The 20,152-nt window shown below is 39.0% G+C and overlaps 1 protein-coding gene across 2 annotated transcripts in view; it reads right to left on the reverse strand.

Annotated features, from left to right (window-relative positions):
• Positions 1-20,152, reverse strand: part of CACNA2D3 (calcium voltage-gated channel auxiliary subunit alpha2delta 3) — a 573,108-nt gene that overhangs the window by 90,005 nt on the left and 462,951 nt on the right. For both annotated transcript variants that reach the window (XM_087709045.1, XM_087709046.1), the window contains 9 exons: positions 14,085-14,156; positions 13,815-13,876; positions 10,960-11,027; positions 9,554-9,599; positions 9,319-9,416; positions 7,675-7,768; positions 6,551-6,646; positions 4,518-4,639; positions 946-1,026 (listed from right to left, as the gene is read on the reverse strand). In XM_087709045.1, coding sequence (XP_087565171.1) covers positions 946-1,026; positions 4,518-4,639; positions 6,551-6,646; positions 7,675-7,768; positions 9,319-9,416; positions 9,554-9,599; positions 10,960-11,027; positions 13,815-13,876; positions 14,085-14,156 — 739 coding nt within the window. The remainder of the gene's footprint in view (positions 1-945; positions 1,027-4,517; positions 4,640-6,550; positions 6,647-7,674; positions 7,769-9,318; positions 9,417-9,553; positions 9,600-10,959; positions 11,028-13,814; positions 13,877-14,084; positions 14,157-20,152) is intronic.

A 20,152-nucleotide genomic window follows, 5' to 3' on the forward strand; every position in this document is an offset into this window, starting at 1 on the left:
AGGCACCTCCTGGTGGCCAACTAGCCTTTCTGTGCCCTGCTCGGAGTCGGAACCCTGTCCAGAGTCCTCCACATCCTCCAGAGCCAACTCATAGGGCCCCTCGCTGTCGGAATCTGGTGGCAGTTCCAACGGCTCCTGCTGGGCCACAACACTATCCTATCCTATCCTATCCTATTCTATCCTATCCTACCCTACCCTATCCTATCCAATTATCTACTGATATTTGCATGCTTTTGAAGTGGGTTGGCAGGAACTGGGACAAGTAGTAGCAGCTCACCCTGTCACATGGCACTCAGGTCTTGAACCCAGATTTCAGCTTTCCAGTGACAAGCTCAGCATCTTTAACAAATGAGCCATCATACCCCACCCCCAATTTAAATAAACAATCTGTAAATTTTAAAAATTCAACAAATAGATGCCAAATGTATTTGTTTATTTGTTTATTTAATTTATTTATCATTTCACCTTTATTATTATTACAAATAACGGAAGGTAGCAAACATATCCAACACACTTTCCTCCTTGTCCCACAACAATAACAATCCTGTGAGGTGAGTTCAGCTGAAAGAGAGTGTGAATGATTGGCCCAAGGTCACCCAGTTGGCTTTCATAGCTAAGGTAGAACTAGAACTCCAGTTTTCTAGTCTTAACCACTAGACCAAATGAAGGTGGATCAATTTATTCAAACATTTTATCTAGGAGAAAATACCTGAGATACTGTAGAGTTTCCCAGGCCAATATTTACTGATAATAATGACTACAATCTCGTTGGTTCCCTAACATATCTTCTCTCACTGTGGACCAAATGTTTTAAAAAGACCTTCCAAATGTTAAGTTCCAAAACTGTGAATTACTGAACTTTCTTCCAAAATAGTCTCTGAGAATTCCTATGAACCAAGAAATCCCATTTAAAGCATTGTTATATAAATGAAGATGTGCTTTTACCTGCTACCATAGGTGACTTTCGGTCATCCAGCAGCTGTATGGCTGTACTTGCTGTTACGACATTGCTCTTGTTTGCTTTTTCTAGAAATTGAAAAGGAATGGATATTCAGGTCCAAATTCTCCCTCTGTATAGCAAAAGCCATAGCATTGTCCCTAACAACAGCGTCTGACATGATAAATTAGGGGCACACCGTTTCTTTGAAGTTGGGGCATGCTTTATCATTAATCTGGACACGAGCTTCTAAGACATTTAAGTAAGGCTCACATAGCTGGGGAAATAGACAATTTTCCCCCCCCGTTTCAAACAACACAACCTGCCAGTGACCTGCAGGTTAGGAATAGGGAGATGCTATATGTATCTTGTATTATGATTGGATACATTAAACTGGATACGTAATACGTGCCTCCCTTTCTTTTCTTTTTTTTTAAATTTTTTATTTTTATTACATAAACAACACATACACACAACAATAAAAAAAGAGCAAAAAAGAACACACACACACACACAAAGAGAAAAAACCCATCATCACATACAGCATGTCGTTTGGTTACAGGTATTTTAACATTTATCATTCTTGTACATTTATTATTTCATTTAATAGTTATAATATACAGTTTGGGTTGCTTTGTTTACCATCCCTTCCTCCTGTTATAACACCACCTTATTTCCCCTTTCTTTTCTCCCTCCCTCCCTTCTCTACTTTCTTCCTTCCTCTCTCCTTTCCCTTCCTTCTTCCTGTACCTTTCTCCTACTCCTGCTCTTCCTCTTCCCCTTCATCCCCTCTTTCCTCCTCTTTCTCTCCTTTCCATCCTCCTCTCCTTACCTTTTACTTTCCACCCTCTCTCCCTTCTCTACTTTCTTCCTTCCTCCTCTCCTTCCCCTTCCTTCTTCCCTTACCTCTCCTTTGCTACTGCTCTTCCTCTTTCCCTTCCTACCCTCTCTCTTTCCTCTTTTCTCCCTTACATTCTCCTTTCCTTTCCCTTCTCCCTCCCTCCCTTCTCTACTTTCCTCCTTCCTCTTCTCCTTCCCCTTCCTTCTTCCCATACCTTTCTCCTACTCCTGCTCTTCCTCTTCCCCTTTCTACCCTCTCTCCTCCTCTTTCTCTCCTTTCCATCCTCCTCTCCTTACCTCCTTCCTCTTTCCCGCATCATCCTTTCATTCCCTCCTCCTCTCTCCCTTTCTTTTTCTATTGTTGTTGGTGTATCTATTTTAAATCTCAGTTTATGTTTCCTTGGGATGGTATTTCCGCCAACCCAAACATAGTTTAATATCATTTCTTATTCCCTTACCTGTGTTAATCTATCCTAACTATATTTCCCCCCGCACACACACTTTATATCTCTCTGTTATATATATACTTATATATTTAATGCACACAACAATAAAAAAACACAACAAAGAAAAAAAACACAAAGAGAGAAAAAACATACAGCATGTCGTTTGGTTACAGGTGTTTTAACGTCGATATTCTCGAATAGTTTTTACCATGTCAGACTTTTCATCTAGTATAACTAAATACCTCACTTTCATTCTACAATGTATATTCAGTTACCATTAATATTATTTTTCCCCAGAAAATATACTTATGTTCGTTATTATCCTTGTACTTCATACTTTCAAACAGAAGTCTTATTCCTTCATTTTTCAACAAAATGTCCTAAATAGTCACTACATATATATACCAATTTTCAATTATTCCCTTATTAAAATTATTTATCAGCAACAGGATATCATTATAATACATTCTTAACATTATACATTATATCACCAGTCCTCTATTAAGTATACATAAAATCATTATTTTCCTTATCCTTTTTAAAGCAAAAAATTCTAAAATATTCAATTCATAGATATATTAATTTTTCATCCCTTTCTTTTCTTGTTTTACATTAAAGCATGGATGTCCAACCTTTTGGTTTGCTTGGATCACATTGAGTGAGTATGAATTGTGTTGGGTCACATATAAGATATATAATATAGTTTATATAAATACAATGATAAGAATAACTGGGAATTGTAACCAGGTCTACATCTCGGCCAAAAATAGGCGGGGGGTGGGGTGGATTTAAAAGCATAATGACTATATATGTATACTTTTTTGTTCTCTGTTTTTTTTAAAAGGAGGAAGATATATGTCAAAATTAAATATGTATACTGAAAAGGAATTATAAATACCATCAACATAAAATGGGCTCGCTCAAAAGCTGAAATACACCAAGTAAATGAGATGAAGAGTGTGAAGTAGAGGAGAAAGATAAAGGAAGAAAGAGGGATAGGAGATGGGGCGAGGGAGGAAGAGGAGGAGAGAAAGGAAGAGTGGAAAGGGGAGAGAGGAGAAGGAGAGAGGGGAAACAGAGAAGAAAAGGACGACAGAGGGAAGAAAGGAGGTAAGGAGCGGGAGGAGAGAGGGAGAAGAAAGTGATGGATAAGATAAAATATGGTGTATGGAGAGCAAAAGAGACAATAATTGTTTTTGAGAGCTGATGATAATCTGAATTGATGTAAACATTTAATAATACAATATGATGTTGGCTATGTAATAGTATACAAGTGATTAAATGTTATGAAATAAAATAAAGATGGAATGGATGATCTTGAATTTTAATATTGTATTTTCTATTTTTAAATTTTAAATGGTTTTTTTATCTTGTTGTGAGCCGCCCAGAGTCCCAATGGGACTGGGCGGCATACAAATTTTTATTAAACTTGGAAACTTGGAAACATTAAATAAAAAACTTTTCTATGCAAAAAGATATATAATAGTTAATGTACATAAATCACATAATAATGTTAAAACTTTTATGATCTTGTGGGACCACATTACAAGCTGTCCAGCATCACACGTGGTCCATGAGTTGCAGGTTGGACATGATTACATGAAAGAAAATGTAGGTGCTAATATAGAACTTTTCCTTTATCACCTGGCCATAAACCTCTTGAAATGTTTCCCTTTGTAGTTATCAAGAGTTTTTTGTTTATTTTTGGGGAAAAAATGGAGCAGGAGAGAAAGAAAAACTTTCCTATTCCATGAAAAAAGAAGGTTGCATAAGGGAGAGAAAAATTAGGCCTTGTCTCTCCAGATGCCAGTATTCCAGATTCCACCTCTCTCCTGATGCCATTATTTGGATCTGAATAAAACCCACCAAAGCCAAACAAGGATGCAGAGGAATCGATGTATAATGTACATTGGGTAAAGTTTCTCTTTCTGCTTTAGATTTGACCATTTCTAAGTACTTCCATGAGAAATAAAAACAGACTTAAAGTAATTCTGTATACAACTTGTTATCCCTAATTGACCTTGGCTGATCTTGAACAAATAAGCAGGTTCAGGTTTAGATGGATGAAAGACCAAGGAAATTCAAAGGATATAGGCTAGAGTGGTACATAGGAAAGGCACTACCGAAAAAAACCTGTGGCAAACCATCTCTGTTGAGTTACCAATAAAGTTCTCCCTATCAAATTGTCATTCCCTGTCACGTTTTGACATGCAAAGTGATATTAAGTCCCAAACTGAACCAGTTTATTTTGGTTAAGAATTAGCAGCAAGATAAAATGTAATTCCATAACAAACCTGTACTGAATGGAATGGAGTAGACAAAACTTCCTGGAATCTGCTCAGCAGCTCTTCTATACCAAAGTGGGAAATGATCCGCATTAAAAATATTTTCCTTGTCTTCAGCTGTCAAAAAGTCTCTTGAAACAGAAAGAAATAAAAAAAAATGCTCTTTTTCATTTCATTTTTCACTTATCCTCTAACTTACCTACCCTGTTTTCCTGAAAATAAGATCTCCCCGGATAATAAACTTCACCCGGCTTTTGAGCGCATGCGCTAAAATAAGCCCTCTCTGAAAATATTGCAATATAACAGCAGCCATGAGGTGACCACGCTTGTCGCCTCCTGCACCTCAAAAATAAGAAGACCCCTCAGAAATAAGGGGGTCAAAAGAAAATAAAACCCTGTCTTACTTTCAAGGAAAGACAGTACTTTTTTTTAAAAAAAAACTACATTGTGTTTTATTCTTTTGTTTGTTGCTCAGGGCTATTTTTGATTGATGGGTGGCCATATATATTGGCTGCCTAAATAAATAAATCAGATATGGTAAAGTTTGGCTTATTTTCTCCTCAGTGTAAGTAAGGTGGTAAACGCCATTTTGCACTTTCTAGGATTTCGTAATCCCAGCAAAAAAGACATTTGGGTTGGAGGTGTCTTTCACATCTGCTACTTCCCTTTGTTCTGTTTCAGGAAATACAAATAGAAGGACAATAAAGGCATAGGCATTGAAAGGGATTCCTGTTCTTAATCAATAATCAATTCAGACAACAAGAGCAGGGGGCAAAAAGGGGCTGTTTTGTTGGTTGGTTAGACTTTTTGCAATTTGAAGTAGGCACCAGGCAGTTTCCAGAAACTAAACTCCAAGAATTTCACTTTAGTGAGAGGAAAAGGAGGGAGAGCGCACAAGAGAAAATGTATGGTAATATCCAGTGTGTGTTTCTTCCAGTATATCCAATGTCACCAGGGATCAAATGCCCCTTCTTCTGCCTGTGGATTCTCTGGAGCAGATTTGGGTGGCACCATGTTACTCCTACACTGAAAAGTATTGCAAAACCTGATTTGCTCCAGCAGAAGCTAATGAAATCGGATTTAATTTATCCTCTGTAGATAACTTTGCATGTGTGTTATTTCAATAAATAAAATATCGGGTGGACTTAATGTTCCAGTCCTGAGAATCCAGGATTTGGATATGAAGTATTTTGAAAGAAAAACCCTACAGTTGTTCACAAAAGTGATATATGCTATATTTTTCAGAGTATAAGACTTTTCCCTCAAAAAAGAGACTGAAAATCTGGGTGCATCTTATACACAGAATACAACATTTTTTGCCTCCCGAAACTTTGCCCCTTCACCAAAATGGCCGTGCATAGCTTGTAAGAGGCTTTCAGAGAGCTCCTGAGGCCTGAGGAGGGCAGAAATAAGCAGAAAACAGCCCATTTTTTGCTCGATTTCACCCCCCAAGCCCCCAGGACCACTCTATAAGCTTCATAAAGGCTATCCATGCCTTTTTTTAAACGAAAACCGGGCCTGTTTTTGTGAAAAATAGGTTGTTTTTGCTCATTTTTGCCCCTAAAGGTTATTCATGCCTTTTTTGGGGGGAAAAACAGGCCTGTTTTCGCGAAAAACAGGCCGTTTTGGGGAGGTTTGCAGAGTGCAAAACCTTTTTTTTTATTTGCCTCTTCTAAACCTTGTACACTCTGCAAACATGTACATGCAAGATTTACACTGTGGTAACTTTCATGACGCTTCTAGTTATTCCAGAAAATTTAGTGTGCTGTGTTCTGAAACATGAAATCTGAACTAGCTCCAGGTGGCTCCCTCCCATTCCCTTTATGAATCTCTTGAAATTCATATGAACTACCATTATTATTTAGTTTCCAAAGAATTGCAAAAGACAGCTAACCCCACCTAATTTGTAATTCATTTAACCCTATGATTTTTTTTCCTGATACTACCACTAGAGGGAGAGAAAAGGTTGAGCGTCTTCCCACAGTAAGCATCCTTCCTCTTTTCAGTACGTGTAAGTTACTATACATAGTTTTAGTACTTACTGATTAGTTAGTTGTTCCGGCCCAACAAAAAGATTGATCCGAGAAAGGCCTGTCCGAGTTCCAAGGAAAGCAACCTCTACTCCCTTGTCTGAATTTCTGAAAAGCAGCAACAGCATGAAGGCATCCTATTTCTACAAAGTAAACAGTTTATGCCTATTTCAAGGTCACAAAACATGTGTAGAAACCAGGACTGCAACTGCAATCAGTTTACCAAATTCAGTCATCAACTTAAGCTTTTAATGAAAATTAAAACGTGCCCCCAATGTCCAAACGAAGGTGTGACTGAAAGGGTATTACGTTCTGCAAATGACATGGATGTATCATTTACTGAATGAACAAGGGGTGAAGTTTCCAATGGGGCAGCATAAATCTCAGAATAACATAGGGAGAGAAAAGGTCCACATGTAATCTACTTATGGATTACAAATCCTTAAGTCTTTATCTGGATAATTAAATGATGGGATATGGATCTCCCGCTCTCTCTCCCCCCACACACACAGACTATACTGAGATGATAGAACAGCTACTGAATAAGCCAAAAATCAATCCATTTTTGGTTCAGAGATTTGGTATATTTGTTTTCTTAGTCACAAAGAATTAATGGCATATTTGCAAAATTGTTAATATATATGATATTTTTTACATTTATAATGTTTGTCTACATCCCATATATCTGGTGTATTGTTTTGTTTTGTGAGCTGCCCACAGTTATTTGCTTTAAGCTAAGAAGTTATACAAATTTCCTGAATAAATGTTCAATTACTTTGTCTGGACTGCTTTTTGATACACATAAATGTATACATCTGAATAAGAAGCTTACACAATCTTTCATGAAATGCTTGGCTTCATCTCATGAAAGGCTGGAGCTCAACAAAGTGGTCCTCCCAAGATCTTTGGGATATGCACATGGATGTTCATTGTGGAATCTCACCAGCATATGTGGTGGGCAAAACTGTCATGTCAATCCCTGGATTTACCTGTGGCACTTTTACACCTGTGTGCCTGAATCTTCTCTGATCATGAGTGAAGCATCTGAACAAAGAATTTATACAGTCCTAAGTTATATTCACATCCAAATAAATTAATTAATACAAGAAGAAGGAGGAAAAAGTCTGTTCACTCACTCTGATTTATTTAGTGCTAGGCTGGTCCAATAAGCTTCAATTGGGGCACTCACAACTGCATCAAATAAGACTTCCTGTATCAATTCTTTGTCACCTGTAAGGTTTTAAAACATTCATGAAAAGCATGTACAGAATCTCCTCATGATACTAAATCTGACCTCACCAGATATTGATAGGAATTTTCCAGGTTTATTATTTAAAACTTAATTTCAGAAAAAGTTGGGAATGAAGGACAACGTCCCTATTTATTTTTGAGATAGGGAAAGGTAGTAATGTTTTTATCTCTCTTTTGCATATCAAAACTTAAATTTCAAATATCGCCTTTTCAATTTCAAAACTAGTATATAATTCATCTTGCTGGTATTATACTCATTAGAAAGTTCTATACCACTGCACCCTATCCCACTGCCTACTTTAAAAGCCAATCAATTATTTATTATTTACCTTTTGATTGCATCAAAAGGCTAGCCATTATTATTATTTGTGTTGTGCATATGGAAAATTTGAAGTTAAACTACTTGAACCCACATAGTCAATCTTTCTGGCAGTGACCTTGTACAGTGAAGTTAACGACTTACTTTCATGGGTGATGCTATACTAGATTTTAGAGCAAAGTGTGCCAGGTAAAAAGAGAATTGGGCTTCTGTTCCCCTTAATAGTTGACTTGAAGAAGAGAGGTACAGTCTCAAAGGTGGTTTTTCAAAAGGCAACTGGACTTTCTTTGTTCTTCCTTGAAGATGTTCTGCTTGTTATCCAAGAAGCTTCATCAGTTCTGACTAATCCATCCATCCATCCATCCACACACACACATACACCCCACCATTTAGTGAAGCTTCTTGGATGAGAAGCAAAAGACGTTCAAGGAAAAACAAAGTAAGTCCAGTTACCTTTTGAAAAACCATCTGTGGGACAACCATTACCTGGTTGACTGAGAATCTCCATAGACAAAGACAGGCACAGCTTAAAGATACAGGAGCTATATTGTTTATCTTCAATGTCTTAGTCCAGTGATGGCAAACCTTTTTCGCCTCGGGTGCCGACAGCACATCTCCATGCATTATCGCACGCGCTTGGGTGCCCACCCCCACAATCTAATTCCCCCCGCACCATGCCCACTGCTGACTCCCCCCTGCTGCCCCGTGCATATGCACACAGCTTTCTTGGAGCCTGGGGAGGGCAAAAATGACCTCCCCTGCCACCCGGAGGCCCTCCAGAGGCTGGAAACGCCAATTTTCCAATTTCTGATGGGCCCGGTAGGTTTGTTTTTTGCCCTCCCCAGGCTCCAGAAGCTTTCTAGGAGCCTGGGGAGTGTGAAAACCGGCACAACACAGAAACTGGAAGTTCAGGAATGGATTTCCAGGTTGCCCGTTGGGCCATTTTTCTCTCTCCAGAGGGAGAAAAACGGTCAAAAATCAGCTGGCCGGCGCACACATGTGTGCTGGAGTTGACAGGGCAATGCTTTGCATGCCCTCTGAAATGGTTCCACGTGCCACAGGTGGCACACGTGCCATAGATTCACCATCACGGACTTAGTCCATTAAAAATAAAAATGCTACATACTTTTTAAAGATGCAAACACAATATATTTATTTGAGGAACTTTCCAGGTTCATCTGAATTCAATTGTGATCAGAAATATACTCACAAGGAAGCAATGGCTCTTTCCCTGTGAGATAGTTTTTAATTGCCTTCAGTTGAGTCATTTGGCGGTGTTCCGGATGCAAGTCTGTGTTGCAATATGACCTGAAGACAATGTGTGGTTAAAAATAGCAGTAACAAATGTTAGTATGCCTGATCTCCCTTTGTCTTTCCATAAGTGGGAGCGGGAACACCAAGTACAGACAGAAAGGGCATGACAAGCCAATTGCATGCAGATTTACCATTCATCTGCCAAAGAGACATCAGGCTGTTCTAAATCATGTAATCCTGAAAGAAGAATAAATGATAGAGAGTTACTCTGGAGCACACACCAGTCCTAGTTCAATCTTTGAGTAACATTCATAGAAGTCAAAAGCTTTCCTCCTTTTAAAAAAAATGCAACAAAACCTCCTCAATATACTTTAATGAACGATGGTAACTAGTTATACTTCAATCAGTGACTCACAAATATGTAGGAAATTCTAATTCATCTATTGCAGCTTTCTACTCCAATCTTCTCTTTGCCTTTTTGTGACTTTCCCTCCCAATGTCCTCCTATCTTTTATTTACAGATTGAAGCGTCTATTGCCACATAAAATCAAGGGAACAGCAGATTATGCAGGTGTCTTACAGCTGCCTAGCTTCTGTCGTTTTGTGCACTTATGATCTTCTCTTGCTTAGCTTTAACTGAATAGTTAGGGATAAACAATCTCCCAAGTTTGAACCCCCCCCCCCAACACTCAGTTTGCTATTTTTCCAGTTTTGAGTTCAATTCATTTTATTCCATCTCAGAATGCAAGCTAATATTTTTTGCATACACCGGTTAAGTTCAGGTGCTGCAGATTTCAAAACTGCATGACCACAAGAAAATGAAAGCTCTCCCTCTCAGTTTGCAATGCTGTCTAAAGCAGGGCTGTTAAACTCGTGACCCGTGGGCCAGATGTGTCATGCCGTGACCACGCCCACACTCAGTTTAGCAAAGGGAAAAAAATCCCAATATGTCATGTGATGCTGCCGTGACAACCTGAGTTTGACACCCCTGGTCTAAAGGACCAAATCAATGCTTCAGCCCTAGTATTATTGACACCATAGGTCAGTGATGGTGAACTTTTTTGGCACTGAGTGGCCAAACTGGAATGCACGCAGCATCCACATGTCGGAGCACCAGAAACCCAAACACCAGTTGGCCAGCGCACATGCGTACACTGGAAACCAAAAGAGCAGCTGGTGATGACACTCATGCCCACAGAGAAGGCTCTGCATGTCATCTCTGACACGTGTGCCATAGGTTCATCATCACGACCATAGGCTTTTGTCAGAAAGTATCTATGTGCAATTCTGAAAGAAAAAAGTAAGGAACCTGAAATGGACTCCATTGTAATGGGAAATCTGGGGGCTGCATGCTAGACTCAGAAGCCAAACAGATTTTTTTTGGAAAAAGATAGCTGGACAACCCTTATTATTGCCAAGAAAATGTAAACATTATTATACTCACACTGAAAGCATTTTTACCATTTGCACACAAATATATATATATATATATTCAGGCACACAGATGTCAAATTTATTAATTTGTGTAGCCAGAACTCCTTATTATCAGCACAATAACATGGTTTATAGGGATCTGATTGAGCCAATCAAGCATTACCTTCTTCTATTGTCACGTTCCCTCTGAAAAAATATTTGCCGTGTCCTTTAGACAGAGCCACACCTAAACTGTGCAGATAAACAAAAAGCAGACCATAAAAACTGTGGCATAAACAAAGCTAGAAAATACAGGAAAAGATAATTACTCCCTAAGGTTTTAATTCCTGCTCTAGAAACAATTCTGTTTTGTTTCTAAGACCTTGGTGGCTGCATGTCTTGGCCAACCAGCCACTTTGATGCCATTTTATATTTGTTGTGCTAGCAGCAATGACTGTGTATATTTATTAGGGGTGCAATAACCCCTGCTCTCTCTGGCAAGCGAAAATGAACACTCACCAAGGTTAGAGTTGTTGAGCCAAGTGAAGAATCTGCCCACAGGCTTCCTAGGGGAGGAGGCCGTTTTCATACAAATGAAAATCATCTGTATGGAAAATAATCCTTACTGATAGTATAAGAGCTAGCAGAGCTGCTGAGAGCAAGGAAATCCAACAATGTGAAAATCGGAGCTTAATGACACACTTGGCATAATTTCTTGGTTACATATGTTAACCTTGCTTAATATTGTTGTGATGTGAACAGTATTGCCATGGGCTCTTTCCCATAAAATACTAAGGGCAGCACTATGGAGGGTTGAGATAACTGTTGCATTTTTAAAATGTTTCTTACATTTTTGAAAGTACTGATTTAACTGTATAGGTTGTCTTCGATTTATGACCACAGTTGAGCCCAGAATTACTGTTGTTAAGTGACACACTTGCTAAATGTGTTTTGCCATGTTTTACAAACTTTCTTGCCACGGTTGTTAAGTGAATGACTTTTGCTGTTAAGTTAGTAACCCAGTTGTTAAGCGAATCTGCCGAATCTGTTAAGAGCCGAAGTGGCACAGTGATTAAATGCAGCACTGCAGGCTACTTCAGCTGACTGCAGTTCTGCAGTTCGGCTGTTCAAATCTCACCGGCTCAGGGTTGACTCAGCCTTCCATCCTTCCGAGGTGTAAAATGAGGACCCGGATTGTTGTTGGGGGCAATATGTTGACTCTGTAAACCACTTAGAGAGGGCTGAAAGCCCTATGAAGCGGTCTATAAGTCTAACTGCGATTGCTATTGCTATTCCCCAACGACTTTGCTTGTCGCAAAATGGGATCATGTGAACCTGGGACACTCCAACTGTCATAAATATGAGTCAGCTGCCAAGCATCTGAATTTTGATCATATGACCAAGGGAATGCTGCAACGGTTGTAAGTGCAGAAAACCACCATAAGTTACTTTTTCAGCATTGTCGTAACCTTGAATGGTCACTAAATCAACCATTGTAAGTTGAGGACTACCTGTAGTGCAGGTGACTAGAAGAGACCAATAGAGTAAAAGCACATTATTCTCATTTTGGAATCGGATCCAATTTGTGAATTGGATACCGATTTTATGTACGTAAGGTTCAGCAAATTCTTCAATCTGCAGATATGCTGCAAATGTTATGCGTGGAATTTTAAATCACATCTACTACTTTCAAACGAAGACAATGTGAGAAAGTTAGACACTTGACAGAGGAGAATTGACAAAGGAGAAAAGAGAAGAAATTGCACTGAAGACTCAACAGTTTTCTGCATTTGGACTCACATCTATTTCATGAACATCTGCCTTGTGGGAAGATAGCCCAAAAGCATCAAGAGAATTCATGCTTGAACTGAAAGAAGAACCTTGAGTTTTCTGAGCAACTACTTCATACAGAAAGTTTTCAAAATGACTTAGCTTACGGAAATGAGTTTTAGATGTTGGGCTTAAGTTCACCTGATGGGCTACTGAGGCCTCTTATGGACCTTGCCTAAACAATGTAGTCTTGTCTCCAGTGTAAGTTAGTATGGTCCTCTTGGCATCAGTCCTACCACCTGACTAATCCCTGATTGGTGCATATGTTTGAGCTTTAATGTTTCGTTGAGCAGCGCTGGTTTATTACAAGTAGACAGTCTTGGGTGCCTGTCAGTGTGGCAGCCAGAAATGAATTCCAGCCTGCTCACTAAAGGCAGAATTACACTATGAAAAGAACTGCATATGGACTGTGTCGTGCTTTGGATTTGATTTGTGGTTCAGTTACCGGAACAGGCATTCCATGAATATGTAGAACTAAGCTCTGTATAAATAAATTCTAATCATTTTATTTGCTAGTGCATCTATGCTCACTAAGTGTTGCATCATTGGATCAGTGTTACTAGTCTGGATATTGTTTAATTATTTTGTGGATGGGAAACATTTTAGTGAAACACTGCAGTCATTCTTCCTTCTTTTGAGTACAAGATGTGTTTATGCTTCATGTAATTGCTTATAACAAATGAATAACATTTCTGAGTGTGTGCGTGACTCTCTGAGCCTTTGAGTATGTGTGACTGAGGCAAAAGGAACCGCCTGTAGATAGTGATGGGGACTATAGATTTATAACGAAGGTGCCAGTGTCCTAGAAGTGTGTATTTGTAATATTCTGTTAGCCACACCTAATCTACAGCATGTATATAAATGCATTTCTTTTAGCCCTGTACAAATAACCGTGCAGGTTTCCATTAATGGCAGGGAAAACTTAGCTGGAGATAGGAAGTAAGTTTCTTAACGGAGCACAGAATGGAGTGCCTTCTGAGTGACAGGTCTGGGATATGGCCAGGCAATTTATCTTTCATAAATTTTCCGTTTCTGAATAAATGTGAAAAAGCACACTGGAAAGCTATTACCCTTGCTCTTTTCAGCATCATTCAAGGATCGTTTTATTGTCAGCCTCTTCTGATGAGCTTTTAATGAGCTCATGAGGCCTGTAGAAATGCGATTGCAATAAGCCCGATGAAATATTCCATTTATTGTGAGGTGCTTTACCTGAAAGGGGTCCCCTTGATATCTGTATAATAGTAGTCATTTGTCATCACCAACACTCGCTTCTAGATACAAGAGAGGGGGAGAAAAGCTTAATATGAAAAGTTTGGCAGGTTTGAATTTAAAAAAAGGCAAACATGTAATCTAGAGCAAGATTAATAGTAGCATAACAGAAAGACATGCAAACATTCAAAATTCATCTACATGTAATAAACATGAGTATATAATTTTATTTTTACATTTTGTTGGAAAAGAATTGCCTATACAAAATACCCCTTTGTCCACTGTTTTCTTCACTTCCATGGAGAATTTTCCTGTTTTCCGATTCACCATTGCATTTCGAAGCTTAAATAGAAAAAGAAGAAATTTAAAAAAAGAATTAAGACTTAAAATTTTCTCTTTATATTATGTCTTCATTTTAAAAGATATTTGGACAACAGGAAGAATAGATACATGTGCATTCTTTCCACTCTAATTTGTTTAGTTACCAGACATGGCCATTATATATTCCTGCATCACAACTTCCAGAGTCAAAGATTATTTGGCTGAAAATGCTGGGAATTTAGTCTAAGAGGTTCTAAAAGCAGTGTGTTGAAAAATAGATTATAAAATAAACATGGCTGAAATGGGATTTGAACCTAGGTCCCAAGTTGTAGTAATCCAAGACTGAAAGTACCACTCCAGTTATATTATTAACTCAGCACTCAGTCTTCTATACCGCTTCACAGTTTACAGTAACCACTTCTAAGCGGTTTACAGAGTGAACATATTGCTCCCAACAATCTGGGTCCTCATTTTACCGGCCTTGGAAGGATGGAAGTCTGAATCAACCTTGAGCTGGTGAGAATCAAATTGCAGCTGGCAGTCAGCAGAAGTAGCACACAGTATTGCATTTTAACCACTGTGCCACCCCAGCACTGCTTGGAAAGCTTAATTTTGAAAGGAAATTAAAACTGGTAACCTTTACCAGCAGGCAAGTAAAAGTTAAAATAAAAGTTAGTTGCAGGCTATAAGACAAAAAACATTATGATTCATATATATGTTTGGAGTAAATGCACAAATTCATAACCCAAGAGATTCCTTAAATAAGGTACATGATATAGTGGTGCTTTCTTTCTCTTTCTCTCTCATACAAAACATTCCTGCATTTTTCTCTAAATACAGTTATCTTGCTTTTAAACTTTGAAATTAAGCAGCTAAATAAAGAAGTCTAATGATGTCCCATCCTCAGAAACTTCCAAGGTTTTTTTTTATGGACAAATCAAGTAAATTAATTTAAAATCTATTTTTATGTAGTCTTAATTTACAGATTACATGAAGTAAAGCCCAATCAAACTGGGAGTTTAGGAGAAGCTGCAGTAATATCACGTTTGCCATAATATCACCATGCAAGTAATGTTAATTACTTAAATTACATAAATGCTAATGATATAAAGTACATCTTTTTCTTTGTGACGCTGTGACATACAAAAAATTATTTGGCCCTGAGTCTAACACATGGAGGTAATTAGGTTGGATAGGATGACTTATACCACATATTAGTGCTTTCAATAGGAAGCTACTTAAAAGAGTGTGTAGGCCAATGGTAGGTTCCGGAACCCATTGCAACTGATACGGTGCAACGGAGCCCAGAGGCCACCACATGAACGTGAGCAGCACGCGCACATGAGTCCTTACCTCCTGCGATACTCTGCGACACTCCAGCTGCTCGGCGGAGTGTCGTGCAGGCATCGTATGCTGCGCGTGCGTGCGCAGAAGGCCCGTTTCCTTCAAATATAGGTAAGGAACGAGGGCAGGCAGATGGACCCTTTGGAGCACCAGAATGGTACCCGGTGCTCCCAACAGGCACTGGTACGCCCATATCGGGGCGTACCGTCAGCAACCCACCACTGGTGTAGGCAGACGTAAGTAGTACTTGACACCAATAACTTAGATCAAAGCTATCTTTCTCCTGGATCATACTACAGAGAACAGGCAGGTGATCCCAAGGAGAAGATGTAACTGCTTTAAAGATCTGTCTATACTGCCACATTAATCCTCGTGTGAGCTCTGAAGCATTTCCAGCCCACCCCCTCTTTAATCTGAATCAGACAATCTGTGCCTTTTGTTAGGTCATCATTTTAGAGATATTGCCTAACCTAAACAGAATGAGCATGTGTGGGCAAAAAAAAAAAAAAAAAGGCAATGGGAATGGGAACGACTTTGCACTTCCTGCCAGCTTTATACTTTCCTTGTGGGAAACTAGCAGGGAGTATCAGAAATATTCCCCCTTCTCTTCCTTTCCCTTCCCTTACCCAGGAAGGGTAAGTGGCTGCTGCTCGGTGGGGAGGGAGCAAGGGATTGTGAGACTGGCTGTCATGTAACATTGAAAACGAAGACCACATGACCACAGCAGCAGTAGCACTGAAGCAGCCAAAGTTTTCCCCAAATTTCATTCCCTCAGGAGTCATGGGTCCCAGATTTAGGCCACATTCTGTAAATTAGCTCATCTAAAGAGCCTCAGTTCAAAAACTGTTGCTCTATGATGCAGCACTTTGCCCAATTAAAGATCATGACAACATGAATTTTAGTAGCACCGTCTATAGGTACCATAGATTCCTGCATGGTATAATATCTAATTCAGATCAAGTATATATGTAGCTGTTGTAAAGAGCCTTTCCCAAGCATGTTGTACTTCAGTTCATTGTTGACTCAAAGGTGAGCTGTTAAAACTAGATCATACTGCCTCTACAACAAGAGCCGAGGTGGCGTAGTGGTTAGGGTGCAGTACTGCAGGCCACTTCAGCTGACTGTTATCTGCAGTTCAGCGGTTCTAATCTCACCGGCTCAAGGTTGACTCAGCCTTCCATCCTTCCGAGGTGGGTGAAATGAGGACCCAGACTGTGGGGGCGATATGCTGACTCTGTAAACCACTTAGAGAGGGCTGAAAGCCCTATGAAGCGGTATATAGGTCTAACTGCTATTGCTATTGCTATTTGTACTAATTTACAATGCAGTATAACAATTTAAGTTTAAATATTTAAAGAAAGTGTAGCCTGACTCACAAAAAAATGTGTTAATGTGTTTTCAGAGAGACAGGTCCAGTCCAGAGCTCCAACATTAAATCACAACCAGAGGATCATATCCAATCATATGAGAAAATTAAATCCTATTCATCATGCTTTGCTCCTTGCAGCTTTTATTTCTGTTTAAAATTTTATATATATATATATATATAAAAAATGTAATGTGTAATATGCCATTCTGGAAGTATTTTCCCTTTTTAATTTTTGTGGTTTTGGACTTGGAGAGCTGGTCTTAATTACCAATCTACTTTCTAATGTTTAAAGAACTGTTCCATTTATCTTTAACATGTTTCTCATTTTTCTCCATCTCAGAGCCTGCAGTATTCCACTCCCACACAACCCTCAGGCAAGTCGCAAATTTACAAAAAGGGCCTCTGAAACTCTCCAAGCTTTTAAGATCAAGTATGCATATGGGAATAAGATCTCTCTTTTTTTTTACCCCTCAATATAGTTTTTGGCTTGGGATAACAGTTTTTCATCTATTCTGTAGATTTTTCTTTTGCTACCTCTACGGGGATTAAATTAAATGTCCAGTGATATGAACGAGGGACATCTTTCTTCCCACATTAGTATTGTTGCTAAAATAATAAAACATCAACTTCCATTTATAAAGCTCTTTAAAAAGATCATTATAAAAGAAATAGTGAATGTCAGTAAATGAAGTTATGCTTCCATTAATTTATTTAAAAGCAATTCTGATAGAGAGCCATTTAGAGAATAAGAACACAGATGGACAGACAGCTTCATTTGGGGCAGGAAATATTATGCAGCCATTAATAATTTTGAAAGGATGCTATGGGTCTCCTTATAAAGAAACACTCCTGACTCTGATGTTTTCTGCTTGCCACCTCAACCTATTTTACTCTTTTTGATGGCTAGTAGGAATAGCTTCAAAGAAAGTATTCTGTGAGTCAGTGTAGGGTCTAGGCAGGGATGACCGACCTTGGCAACTTTAAGACTTCAACTGCTAGAATTGGTTGGAGATTTCTGGGATATTGCAATCCACAGGTCTTAAAGTTCCAAGGTTGGACACTACTGGTCTAGGGTCAATTGTAAAAAATGAAATTAGAAGCTGCTATTCTGCTTTGAATTAAACCAGCATATTTTGGGTTTTTTTAAAAACCAGGAGTGTTAGGGGACCTGGAAAGAATAATCTCTGGGCATACCTGAGTATATGGACATCCCGTTCCCTGCTTCTGGATTAATATAGGAGAATGTGAGCTAGCATACTGTACTTCAAGTCCCCAGTCTTTTACGGCAGATAAATTTGAAATTTCTCATGTATTATGAGAACTTTCACAAAATGGCTACTACAGAGTTCCACATTAACAAAATGATGCCAAGGAAATATAGACATTTCCCAAGCACTGATTTAATAGAATGTCACTTGGCCAGCCTCTAATCCTTCTCTGTTGGGACATTCCAATAACATGTCAGTGGCACTATTTTAGGAATCCAGCTTCTTGCAAGTTATATCCATTGTCCCTGTTACAAACAACATATCAGTTAGATTTTGCAGAACAATTATGGTATTCTGAATGACATAGGTTTCAGGGATGGCAATCCACCTATTGCAGTTATGCAGTAATTAACTATATCATCACTGTTAATTCCCGCCCCAGTTATGAGAATATGCCTAGAAAATTATATAACTGATAGGAAGTTCGCTGGCTAATTCTTAGAGCAATTTACATTGTAACAGTCCAACATCTCAGGACAGGTAACATCCCTTCTCATGTCCTTCAGTATGGCAGAAAAGTGCCTCTACCTTACTTGCTGAGTAGAGACCTTCCCTCCAAAGATAACAGTCTATGTGCAACTGGTAAGCAAGTTTGTAGAACAAGAACTGCCAGTGAAAAAATCAGCAAAAGTACAAAAGTAGCTTGAAGAAAGCAATAAGGCCCAGTTTTATGATATTCTGATATTACATAAAAACATCTATTTTGAAATATGACAACAAAATTTCATAGTAGACAGGCAATAGAGTGAAATTAGGATAGACCATCTTCATTTGATATGCAGATGACAAAATTTCCAGTGTTGTATTGTAACAATTCACTATCCCAAAGGTGTTTTTTCAGGAGGCAATTGGACTTTCTTGTTTTTTCTTTGAAGATGTTTCAATTCTCATCCAAGAAGCTTCTTCAGCTCTGACTGGATGGTGGAGAATGGAAGGATGTATATTTCTTGCAGACTTCATTTACGGTACATTCTTTTAGAGAGTTGTTGAGGCCATTTAGAGGTTTATCTATGTTCCCAGGATCACCTGAGTGGGGAAAATGCATGTAGCACCTTCTTGGACGCAGATGTTTTCTGCCCTGTGTACCTTCACTGTTGGAAGACAGGTGCAAGCTGTTGGGGATGAGTCTGTGTTGTCTGCACCTCAAACTGAAGCACAAATGGTTCCTGTAGTCTGCAGTTTTTCTTGAAATCCGTTCAAAGTCCTGCACCATTCGAAGGGTGTTCATCCCAAAGTGCAAAGCTAAATGTCTATGGAGAGTCTCAGTTATCCAAGTCATGGTTGTCCAAAAGATGGGTTTTCTAGAGACAACTGGACTTTCTTGTTTTTATTTTGAAGGTTTTCGCTTCTCATCCAAGAAGTTTCTTCAGCTCTGACTTGAATGTGGGGAATGGAAGGATTTATATTCCTTGCAGACAGCTGGTCATTTGCATTCTTTTAGAGAGTTGTTGAAACTGTAGGAAGTTAGCACCCACCCCTCTCCTAGAAAAAATGAAATATTGAAAAGGCAGAATATATTTCCCTGGATATGAAATGGGGAAACATGTTTTTAGGCAGGAAACAGACTCACTCTTAATAGCTCCCACCTTTGTTAATGGGCCATTAAAAAGCCTGGGCCAGTCTATTGTACATAACAAAGACCCCTCCCCTTCAGGTCCAGGGTGATGGGATTAAGGCATGATAGTATTAGCCCTTTACCCCACTCACTACATGGTATCTGGAAACTCAAAGTTGGACTCAAAACACAGCCTAGAGAGTTGCCCCTGCATGGGAGTCTGACATCCAATCAGAATACATTTCTTACACAGGAACAGGAAACAGAGAGTTGGGGCCGAACAGAGTATAAAAACCCAGCAAGCTCCTTCTTCTTCCTCTTTTCTTCTTCACACAAATTCTTGACTGAACTTTTCTGTTCAGGAACTCAAAGCAGGTGATCCTGTCTACCATTAAACCACCTTTCCAAGCAGCCTCCATATTTCCAGTGCCTTTCCTCCCACTTGGAACTGAAGCCAGAAGAACATTTCTTTCAACAAGAC

The sequence above is a fragment of the Thamnophis sirtalis genome, unplaced genomic scaffold (genome assembly GCF_051295495.1).
Source record: "Thamnophis sirtalis isolate CommonGarterSnake01/CBP01778 unplaced genomic scaffold, rThaSir2_p1.2 scaffold_3, whole genome shotgun sequence".
NCBI classification, from domain to species: Eukaryota; Metazoa; Chordata; class Lepidosauria; order Squamata; family Natricidae; genus Thamnophis; species Thamnophis sirtalis.